The sequence below is a fragment of the Armigeres subalbatus genome, chromosome 3 (assembly GCF_024139115.2).
Source record: "Armigeres subalbatus isolate Guangzhou_Male chromosome 3, GZ_Asu_2, whole genome shotgun sequence".
Taxonomy (NCBI): Eukaryota; Metazoa; Arthropoda; class Insecta; order Diptera; family Culicidae; genus Armigeres; species Armigeres subalbatus.
The window spans coordinates 23,855,320-23,867,819 of record NC_085141.1 but is presented as its reverse complement, the minus strand read 5'-3'; the positions used below and the strand labels follow the sequence as shown (position 1 = coordinate 23,867,819).

Sequence of the window (12,500 nt, the reverse complement as noted above, 5' to 3'; positions counted from 1 at the left end):
AGTTTGTACAATCCCATTGAATTCTACCACTTAATTGTATCTTGACTGATACGTATTTCGACCTCAACAGTAAGGCCGTCTTCAGTGTCTCGTACATGACTCGACTTGGATAGGACTTGGTTTTCGTGAACGGCAGCGAAAACAAAGGCATTTTCAAGAGACTAAATGAAAATGTAGTGGTGCAAGCTATTTGTGGTAGTTTTATATGTAAACTAGAAATCAACATTAGATTTCTAACACAATTTAAACAACTTCTCATTCGTTTTACTTTTCGCCACCTTGTTTAACAAACTAAATGTGCAGCCTAATACAAATTTTCGAAATAGTATTTGTTAAACTCAGAAAATAGGAAGTTTGTTTTAAGGTGTTACAAGCTGTTCCGCTGTTGTAAGTTGATTCTGAACGTCTATGTAATTAACAATATGACGTCTTGCACATTTACTATGTGGATATAAATTAGTTACGTCAACCGAACTCCCAAAACTCGACGACACAGCAAACATTGGCGGCTCTATTTGAATAAACGTCTCATGATTCGCTTGACTTCCTATTTACATAGAACTGTTATGCGAACAACAACAGCTATGCGGCACAACTTTCGTAGTCGCCACAAATGTACAAATATATGATAACGAATTCGATAAATGGAATTACGTCGCTTGCAATTACTCGTACATCGTACTATCATGTTTTTTTATTACTTAATCAAACAGAAACTGAATTCATACAAACCACATGACGCTGTGGAACATTTTGGTGTTCAATATCAATTAGCTATAGTCTTAATGCAAAGCTGTTCAAATTGTTGCATATCATAGGTAAAAGATATCAATCAATTACTTCTATTCAACATTAGCAGAAAGTGGGACCCTACTTGTAGCATAGTAAAAGCTCTAATTCATCAATTCAGCGGTGTTATTACCTTTCTCTGTAGGTAGGTAGAACCTGTTTCCATGTCGTTTTACTAGAATCGTGTATTTGCTTTAAAGTGAAATCCGTTTGAATCCAATTTCGAAAGGGAAGATCCATTAATTACGTAACGCAGAAATTGGCCATTTATTCATCCAGTGCTGCCGAATATTTACAACCCCGGTCACACTCCGGGAAACCCTCCTTCCCCCTCTGAGCGTTACGTAATTTATGGATGCTCTTAAACTACACCACGCTATCAGAACATAAGCACATATTTCAAAAAGCAAGATACAGAAACCAGGGACAACTAATTTTCAATATTTGCAGCGTTGCAGTACCGTCAAACGGGGTGACTTGCAACACTTGGGTTTTCCACAAGTTTTTGTTTTTTTACAATAAAAATATACCTAAACATTGACCTATGTCATCACGCATCCCTAGTTTACACTGTATTTGTTGTGCCTAGTTGGTATTTAGGTGAAAATATCGCTCACTGTTGTTTTTTTTGTATTATTTTGTGAAACTGTTTTGTTAATTGAAAGTCGAACGTCGTAAATCGAAAGTTCGTGTAGCAAACTGAAAATTATTTCACCAAAATCGATCCCCTCTCCAGTAACAGTACCTAACTATGTATGTAATTCCGTAAAAACTATAAAATAAGAAAATTGTTTGTTTTTGAAATATCAACTTTTTTTTAATTTGTCCCCCTGCGGGGTGACTTGCAACAGCTGATACACGATAGTTTTATTTTTCGAAAACTGCTGATTCAAACATTTTTTCTTTCAAAGTAGCATTGAATTTATGTTACAGAATTCCTTCACCACGCCGCGAAACTACAAGAAACTTGCAGGAAGTCACATGTATGTTAATTTTCAAAGAAAACTTTGATGAAGGCAGCGGTAGAAGTTATAAACAAATTGTTTAGCCAGGAAGCTGCTTGGCGGTACGATTTGTCCCTAACAACAATTTTACATTATCCTTATACAGAAAACAGTAAAACTAAGACTTACGGTGGTCAAACAGTGTTGAATCCCCAAGAAGATCCAACACTTGTGGATGTTTTGCTGCTTGCTGCGGAAATGCCTTTTCAAAATAATGATCTTAACATAATCGTGGTAATTTAGATGGCGGGGAAAGAAAGGATAACCGTTTTAAAAACAACTATCCAGGGAATGGTGATGGTGCACACCATTCTTAAACCGACATAAAGCACTTTCAAACCGATGACTTAAAAATATCAATCGATCCGTAGAAATCGTACAAAAATCCGAATAAAAGGAGGGGATCCCTCAAGTAAGGCCCCTGCATTGACAGTGCAGTGATGAAGAATGACCCAGCATGAAAAATTACTATGATTAAGGTGATTATACAATCAAGCCATGTGGTGAATTTCAAATTCACCACACGATTTTCTACTCCTATTGTCAAAAGTTCAAATCTAGCGTTATAATTTTTGTACAATGCTGAAATTAAAGTCGATTGTTAAGCATGAGTAAGCAAACGATCTACGGATGTTTCATACCTATGGGCATTGAGGTTTTCTCAATTCGTGCTCTTGAAAAATCACTAAAAAAATTGTTTGTGGCTGATTTGTGGCTTTGTTGTATAACCACCTTAAGTTGTTCTAAAACATGTTATGATTGAATTCGATGAAGTGTTGCAAGTCACCCCGCAGTAGGGGTGGCTTACAACACCCATCATTTTGATATTATTTTCATATTTTTATTGTTATATGTCTGATTATATGTCTAATCACTAATATTAGGGCACATTCAAAGTATCATGTACTAGTAGAATGAATAAATCCTTTTAATTCAGAATTATTGAGAGAGAAACTTGAAGCTGTTGCAAGTCACCCCGTTTGACGATAACTATTTTTCCCTCACTGTCAGTGTCTTGAAAAGTTGATTTGCTCGTTTTCTCACTTCTTTATGTCCTTCTCGTGACTTTACCAATGCCAACAAGGGTAGCCATTTTTCGACTACGCCGTTATGTTCTTAAATTATCTGAAATTTTAGAAAAAATGTTTTTGAAACAGACCCCATTCGATTTAGGCAACACATTTGGAACATTTATGTTGCCAGAAAAAGTAAGAAAGAAAAAAAATTATTCAACCGCGAAGGTTGTGGTAGTCACAAGTGAAGTTTTCGAATTGCCTCGTGTTCCATTTTAACAAACTAATGGGCAAACTCGGTCCTCCGGGATCGCATCCAGAGACGCATCCCCCACTCTGCCACATCCAAGCTGTTCCAACTTTTGCAAAAATCACGCCTTAACCACCTGCGGGGTCGAGGTTCCTCATAGCGTCATGTGTCAACTATATCCAATAGAGTGTGTGTGTATCTTCAATCTAACCCCCACTGTCCGGCAGTGGTATTATGGAAGAAAGCTGTCTTTAATAAAGTCAGCTTTAGCCCGGGAGTTAGAAGGTGCTAGCTCTACTGCAGCTCCAGTGACCCATTTCAGACTGCCTGGTAACTCACGTCCAGTCCGAGGTCACTTTCACTAGCAATAAGCCCCGCCTGTTTATGTATCAATTGGATAATGGATCCATAAACAAACTTCCGGATTTTTTTAATCCAGCGCGCATTTAATTTTGGAATCATATAAAAAACATATTGAAACAATCTCACCAAATTGATCCAATCAACTATATCCAATAGAGTGCCTATATGCCAATTGAGTGCCAACAAAAATCGACTTTTCGAATTTGAAAACCGGGTAGTGCTCAAAAGTTTCATCTCTTCGAAACAAGTTCCTATGCAAAATTTCAGCTCAATCGGACTTCGTTAAGTGTTTAACCGGTTAAAATTTGAATGTTTCGGAACACGAAAAAATTTTCCAAGGGGGGGAAATCTTTTTTTATGCCAAATGTCTTAGAAATGCTTGAAACGTCAAAATCTTGTGTTATCTCCAAGAAAAAAAATCATAAATATTGATTTTACAGTCCTTCCGAGTTGATAACATGTAGGGGAACGGTTCGGCACTTCATCCCATAGCTCCTATTTCCATAACATCGAAAACAAACCAATGAAAAGAAATTTGGTTTGTTTCTTATTTTTGTGATTTTTTCACCAGTGAGCACGTATGTTAGCAAAAAGAAGCGACGAGATTGGTGCTGTGTTTCTTTGTTTTGCGATGAGATGAATATATGTTCAGTGAGATGGAAAATGGAACAGTTCCCCTATGATCAAACAAAAAAAATCTAATGGGTTCATATCGGGAGGGGACTGAAAAATATTTGCTTTGTGACCTGGGTCGCCGTCTTGCTAATAATCTTCCACAAGGAGTATTTTGTCTTTATTAACGAAACTTGCAGCCCTAGGCTGGGGTGCCAGGCCATTAGGACGAAGGCCATTTGACATAAGCGCTTCCTTCCATTTTTTTTCTTTTTCGCGCTTCCTTCTTCTTCCTCTTTCATTCTTCTTCTTTGTTTTTCCTTCTTTCTTCTTCCTTCTTCCGCTTTTCTTTCTTTTTTCTTCTTTTCCCCACCTTTCCTCTTTCTACTTTCTTCTTCTTTTTTCCTGTTTTCATTCTTCCTTCTTTGTTTATCCTTCTTTTTTTTCTTCCTTCCTTGTTGCTTCTTTCTTTCTGTTGCTTCTTGCTTTCTTCTTGTTTCTTCCTTTTATTCTACTTCTTTCTCAATTATTCCTTCTTTCTTCTTCGATTTTCATTCTTCACCTTTTTCCCCCTTCTATATTCTTCCTTATTCCTTATTCTTCATTTCTTCTCCCTTCTTCTTTCTTCCTGCTTCATTGTTCTTTCCTCCTTCCTCCAGCCTTCTTCCTTCCACCTTCTTCCTTTTTCCTTCTGCCTTCTTCCTTCTTCTGTATTCCTTCCTTTCTTCTTTCTTACTCCTTCCCTCAGCATTCTTCCTTCTTCAATTTTCATTCTTCCTTCATCCTTCTTCATTCTTCTTCCTTCTTCTTTTTTCATTCTTCCTTATTCATTTTTCCATCTTCCTTCTTCATTCTTCCTTCTTCTTCCTTCCATCTTTCTTCTTCCCTCTTACTTCTTTCTTCTTCATTCTACCTTCTTTCTCCCGTCTTCCCTCTTTCTTCTATCTTTCTTCTTCATTCTTCCTTCTTCCTTTTTTCGTTTTTCATTTCTCACTCCCCGGTTCTCATTCGGCCTAATGACCCAGCATCCTAGGTCGGCTCATCTCGGCGATACCGCAAGGAGTTATCTAAATTGTCCCAAAAACAAAAAGTGTATTCAACTACACTCAAACCTCCATGAGTCGACATTGAAGGGACCAACGACTCTGGTAATATCGAGTAGAAAATCATTGGAAGCTCTTTGGCGGGACCATCACAGTCACCCAGATTTGTTAAAATATGACAATTTGCTTCCATGAGTCGATATCGACTCATGGAGGTTTGACCACACATACAGCGTATCTTCGACGATCAAATTCAAAGCGTCAACCACGCTTCAATAGCATTGTTATCTTTACAAATAGAGAAACGTAAAGCTATCAATGAAAAAAAAATCGATCTATCCTCCTAGCGGTGTTGGTGCCTTTTTCGTGCAAAAAAAACGTATAAAAATACGTATTAAAAATAGTATTTTGGCCATAACTTCTGATCTCTCAGCCCAATCTGGCCAACTATCAATAGCAAACTCCCCGTCTAATGGAACTTAATACGAGAAATTCGACACACACATAACAGACATCACCTCAATTCGTCGAGCTGAGTCGATTGGTATATAACACTATGGATATCTGCGCCTTCTATCAAATATTTTGTTTTGGAGTGATCATTATAGCCTTTATGTATATTTAGTATACGAGAAAGGAAAAAAAACATCGTTGGTTTGAAAACAACTGCAAGTCAAAAAGTAATTACTGTAATCCCAATAGAGTGGGTTCAATTGATTCTCGATCATGTAAATATAAATTATGAACTGTAATTAAGATGCTACTCCATATGATCTATATAATTTTCCTCGTGCGTTTGTTGCTTCATCAATATTATGAGAGCGGGCACTGCTGAAACGAAGGATTCAACAGCTGTTATGCAGTATGATTACCACTTCGCTTTGTTGGTTTTAGGTAGGTAATTGTAAAAAGCCGCGCGTGAACGAGCTTGTTAAGCGTTCTGGCTATACCGTGTAATTATTAGGTTCGAGATAAGATAAGAATACAATGACGAATAGGCATGGGTGGATTAGCATATATAGACTACTATGTGCCAGTTCCGATACAGATCAGAAAGTCATGGAATTGAATGCAAATGTATGGTTGAAGATTGTCTTACAGTTCAGATTTGAAAGTTTCTATTATTCCATTGATTTTTACTACTTTTTGTATCCCAATTGATATTTATACCTCGTTCTGTGTGAGATCTGCCAACGTTCCATAAACGATATGCTTATACTAGTTTCTGGAAATAATTAATTTGAAAATATAAAATTGAACTATGATTCGTTTTTTAAGCCATTTTTAGTTATTTGTTTTACGTACAACATTCATAATTATATTCTGTTTCCCTCTCATCAACACTTAGTTTTCGTGGGAACAATATATATTCTAATTATTACTATTTTTCTTACTTTTTTACAGGTGAAGGGGGTGAACAGCGAGAACAAGTGGTTCAGGACGTCGAAGATCAGGACGTTTCGTAATTTGTTACGCGACCCCTTTTATGTGTGAATTTATTTTATTAATTAAAGAAAATAAGATTAAGCATTATTAAATAAGCTATACATAAGAAAACAACAAAGAAAAAAAGAAAATACTACAGCATACACATAAACACACTCCACAACAAAACAGGAAGCAGACAAACACACCCCAAATAGAACCGAAGAGAGCAACAAGTACGCGATGAGCGAGAGAGTGAAACAAAAGCAGCTACAAAATGTCGAAATCTTACTGGGAAAACGCAATTAAGAAGAAACAAAATTCGGTACAGAGGGAAAGTGTCCCCCTGTTCAATATCCGTCGCACGTCACTCATCTTTCTCTCTGGCAACATCTGGATTTAGGAGTTTGAATGACCAATAAATGGCAATTTGCACACCAAATTACACACAAACAAGCAGACACAGATACTTACTACTACTACATCAAAAAAGAAACAAAAGCAGCGTATTAGAGCATATTGATTACTACAACTACTACTAGTAAAAAAGCTACAAAAAATCAGCTGAGTGGTGTATAAAGAGAAAACAGAAAATCATCATCCATTGAATGTGTATTGTTTTTGTCAATATATATTAATAAAAAATAAAAAGGAGCAATCCGCAAAAAAGAATAAAAATGGAATCTAAATTAAAAGAAGGTAACAAAAGAGCAGCAGCAGATAAAAGAGGAGGAGGAAGTATAATAGGGGAAGCTATATTATTAACGGAGGAGTGTCTTTAACCGTTTTCAACTTGCATTCGTCTTGTGCGGTGTTTCGACTTTGGGAAAAGTCGTGGTTCAGGGAGAGGGCAGGGCAGGAAAGTAGCAAATTTCAAATTGTTATATTTGCTAAACATTCCTTTAATTGTGAAAGCGAATTTCCAGGAAAATGACCTGGCGGTTCCCCACCGGAGTCGATGCAATGTTTTTGCGGGAGTCTTGTGTAAGTATTATCAGTATTCCGATTTCATCAATTCCCTAGAGTATTCTGTGTTCTGCTGCTAGACAAGGGAATTGACTCGGTGGGGTTGGTAGTCGCCGGTTTTCCATTGTTTGTGGTATTGCGTGAAATCCTGCATTTCGAATATCCCCAGTCTTTGAAGTCGAAACACATTTTTATGTTTCCATTCATTCGATGCCTTCCGCCCCGCGCATGGCTTGAAAACCAATCCTTTAACGTTAGCGTTATCTATAGATGTTAACCATAAAAATATATCATCACAAAACACTTGGCCGCTGGTTTCTTTTATCGCACACTGTTGCTTTTCCCATTTTTTATTGTATTGCCTGCCATTTCATTGAACCTTTCAAGGCTGAAAGTGAACGTACCAAACTCTAACTAATGCAGGGAAATGAGTGTGATGAATATTAATTACCTTCCACGTGTTGGGAGACGCCGATATTATCCGTTCCATTGGGTAACGCGGTAAAAAGGAGCACAAACCTTCATAACACAAGGAGAAAGGGAAAATGAAGCGGATAAAATCGGCACAATCCTTTCACTTCGAACGTATAAATATCCTTCGAGAACAACTTAAGGGAAAAGTGCGAAAAAGTGTTTGTCGAATCTGACCGATTAACTAGGAAATTACGGAACCATCAGTCTAGGGAATTATCGAACATAAACAAAGTCATTGCATTTATTATCACACTCTCGACGACTTACACATTCTGACGATTTTGAACAAGAAGGATAACATTTATGACGAGAACTACACACCAACTAATGACGAATCAACAACAAAATAAACGAATGATCATTGATCACGTCTTTTGAAGAAATGCAAGCTATGTTTTAATCAGCAAATTATATTGGAAAAAAATGTTTCTAGTAGTAGCCATTGGATGCAGCTTTTGAATTGCTACTAAATCTGTATTTACGTGTGTTTTTCTCATAGCCTAAACTATACTTGATGTTCCCAAATCCATCTTGATCCTCACCCACACCCAACCTCAATAAAATCCTATTTCTTTTCCCAGGGTACACCTACAGAATTACTTTCCTCTTTCAGTTGTCCGTTCCTACTTCCATTTTCATTCACAAGGAAACCAAACGCAAGAGATAGCAAACACCCGACGTATCAATTTCCGAATTAAATTTAAGGCGGTAAAAATAACAGAATAATAATTATTAAAAGAAAACAAGAAAAACCTATTGATTATTATGAGTAGAGGTATAAATTTAAAGATAACTTAATTGAAATAAAGAGACCCATGCAAAACTACTTAAACTTGAAGCAAAAACAACTGAATCCTACAAGTACAGAACAAAATGCGCTAGTAAGTGAATTACTTAGATGAAACATCCATACACAAAACGTTATAACCATTAGAAACGAATCAGCACTTCCAAAACGTTTAGTAGAATCTCGACATTTTCCAACTTATTCTTCTCGTTTGTTTCTATTGATCCGGAATCTGGCGATGTTTGTTAAGTCGCACAATTCGATCGGTTTCAGAGCATATAAAAACAATCGAAAACAAAAAAAAAACTTTTGTTTCCTCTTCAATGTTCGGTACAGGTTTTGTTTTGGTAATCTTATGTTCCTTTTTAGGTTTCCACCAGATAAAGTAAAAAAAAAACGCTCGCAATTCACCACGAACAGCAGTTAATCAAATTTCTCATGAAAACAAAAAACGTGAAACACATACACACAATGAAAGACTAACACGGAAGGAAACATCCAATTAACGAAAGTATTTTGCGCGCGCGAAGAGAAAAAGGTTTTATTTTTTCGTTTTAAGTTTTACTATTCGAAGAAATTTAATAAAATAAAATCAATGTACATGGAAAAAATGCTATAATCGGTATAAAATAAAAAGAATTCACACAGCATCAGCAACAGAAAACGTAATTTAATTCGACGAAGAACATGAAATCGGAGCCAGTTAATAAAAAAAATCAAGAGATTACACACAAATTTAGAGAAAGAAAGAGCATTTTCATTATCCGCAGAAACAAAAGCAAGGATAAAATAATGGCGTAAACAATTAACGGCAACAACAATATACAAGTTACGAAGCAAGATAAAAGAGGGTTGAGCATGATGAAAACCACAATAGTGAATAAATTAATATACATTTACGCGGAATCGACAGAAACAAAAAAAAATCATCCAACAAAAACAGCAACAACATACATGCAAGCAGAAAAAGGAAAATATCGAAAAATAAAGCTCTAAGAAAAAAAAAACAATATGTTTTACTTTTATCCGAAGCATAGTTTTTATCTTACTTACTTATGGGTCCTGTAAACCTCCGGTGGTGCAAGGAGCCGACTTGAAAGATCTCTATCTTGAGCGATGTCCAGCTATCGCTTTAACCTGTTGCCAGGTAAGATTTCGGTCGACTTCTTTTATTTATTTATTGAGGCTTCGCCGCCATGAGCCTCTGGGTCTACCTCTGCTGCGATGTCCCGCTGGGTTCCAGTCTAATGCTTGTTAACAGTTTTTGTTTCGGCCCCTACGTAGTGTGTGGCTGACCCATCCCCACTTCCGATCCCGAAAACGAAACGACGATGGAGCTCGTTGTTTGAGATCCAGTTGTGAGGCCACCAGGCCCGAATTATATACCGCAGGCATCTGTTGATTGCTGATTGCCCGACTACTATAAAATTGGAAGGGGTTACCGTGTTTACATCTAATTATTAGGTTTTGTTGACGTTGATGACTAAACCTGCCGAAGAGGAGCGCTCGACAAGGTCGTTGAGCTTATTCTGCATATCAACCAATTCGAAGTCGTTTAGTCCGCGGTTTGTTGCACGGTCACTCGCACCCACCAGAATCTCCTCGATTACGATGAGGTATCTGGTATCAGAACGTCGGCTCCAGGGGCACGTTCACCTCAAGTCGGGAGATTTGTGCCATCGTCTTCACAGCCTTTCTCATCACGCACCTGACGGAAAAGGAAAGTGAACAAAAAAGAATGGAATATGGATGGGAGAAAAATGGGAAGTTTGGGAAAGGGACCCTTGAAGAGGCCATACAACGTATACAACACGTACAAAAGCTCATAGCTTCTTACCACAACGGGTTATGAACAACAGAATACTTTGAAGGTTCAGGTTTCTGTAGTCAATTTCACTTAGTAAGTGTATATTTGGAAAGCCAGTTGCGCATAAACTGGGCAGTTACATATCAGATGATAAGAAGTTCCATAATCGGATTCACAAGACAGAAAAGATTCAACACATTGAATATTTGCCATGTGATAGAAACACTGGAATTCTGTTTAGACAGATTAGCTAAAAAGTTTGCTACTACCAGAGATGGCTCTCGTATATACAATTTTGTCTCCAATCCAAACTACTCCAATACCGTTCGTGCTGAGTGGAATCCCAAGAGCTAATCAAACGCTTCACACAACACTTAGATATTGGAATAGCTGGCTCAGGACCAAAGAAGTCTTGTGATCAGGGCCGGATTTTGCCGGAAGGGGCCCCGGGGCCGACAGCTTGTGGGGGCCCCGAAATGTACAAAAAAGGTTGGTTTTGGTACATAAGATTTGTGGGGACCCGGGATGTCGGTTTTTAAGCATCTGGTAAATCCATTTGATTATTATTAGGTAGTCCATGACAACGTGCGGCTTCCAATATTGCATCGAAAGACACGTTGTCAAAAGCACCCTCAATATCTAAGAACGCATGATGTGATAAGCATTAGCATCACTGCCTAGCGGAAGGCCTTTTGACGTAGTACTTCTTCTTCTTATTGGCATTACATCCCCACACTGGGACAGAGCAGCCTCGCAGCTTAGTGTTCATTAAGCACTTCCACAGTTATTAACTGCGAGGTTTCTAAGCCAGGTCACCATATTTGCATTTGTATATCATGAGGCTAACACGATACTTTTATGTCCAGGGAAGTCGAGACAATTTCCAATCCGAAAATTGTCTAGACCGGCACCGGGAATCGAACTTGACGTAGTAACACAGCTGAATCTGAATCACTGTGCACCTGCCCAGCAACTGCTGTGGCAGGCGGTCTCGGAGTCGAGGATCGATGTCGCCCTCCTGTCCGACCAGTACAACGTCCCTGCCGACAATGGCAACTGGGTGGCGGACGGGTCTAGGTCGGCGGCAATCTGCACAACGGGAAGGTACCCCGTTCAAGAGGTTGTACACTCCTCCGCGGAGGGTATCAAGTATCAGAACGTCGGCTCAGGAGGCACGTTCCCCTCAATTTGGGAGATTTGTGCCATCGCCTTCACTGGCCTTTCTCATCATTTACCTGACGGAAAAGGAAGTGAAAAGGGAAAGGAAGAGGAAGTGAAGTTGGAAAAGGAATGGAACCATTTATAGGAAAGCCAATTATGTAGATTCACACGCATTCAGCTAGGGACTAAAGAGAGGTGTCACAACAGAGGACGTAACAATGGACGAACGTCAAAGACGAAACACAGAGTGCACTATGAAAAACGCATAATGCGAATCCATATAGGTGACAATCATAAAGTACATTGTAAAAATCGCATAATGCGAATCCATATAGGTGGCAATTTGTTGAAAACTAAGTAAAACACATATTCATAAACCCATTCTTATTGAACCTCACGTTGAGATTGAACAAGAGTAGCCGAACCCGAACGTCAAGAACGAAACACAGAGTACACTGTGAAAAACGCATAATGCGAATCCATATTGGTAACATACACAAAGTACATTGTAAAAAAAAACGCATAATGCAAATCCATATAGGTGACAATTTGTTGAAAACTAACCCCACTCTTATTTAACCTCACGTTGAGATTGAACAAGAGTAACCGAAGCAGAACGTCAAGGACGAGACACAGAGTGCACTGTGAAAAACGCATAATGCGAATCCATAATGGTAACATACACAAAGCACATTGTGAAAAACGCATAATGCGAATCCATATAGGTGACAATTTGTTGAAAAAAAACCTAAGTAAAAAAAAACATTTTCATAACCCCACCCTTATTCAACCTCAAGTTGAGATTA

General features: G+C 38.1%; 1 protein-coding gene across 1 annotated transcript in view; it reads left to right on the top strand.

Moving 5' to 3' along the window:
- The window catches only part of LOC134220656 (14-3-3 protein epsilon), a 63,120-nt gene extending 53,384 nt beyond the window's left edge, over positions 1–9,736 (top strand). The window contains exon 5 of the mRNA XM_062699760.1: positions 6,479–9,736. Coding sequence (XP_062555744.1) covers positions 6,479–6,540 — 62 coding nt within the window. The 3' untranslated portion in view covers positions 6,541–9,736. The remainder of the gene's footprint in view (positions 1–6,478) is intronic.
- Positions 9,737–12,500: the final 2,764 nt, after the last annotated feature.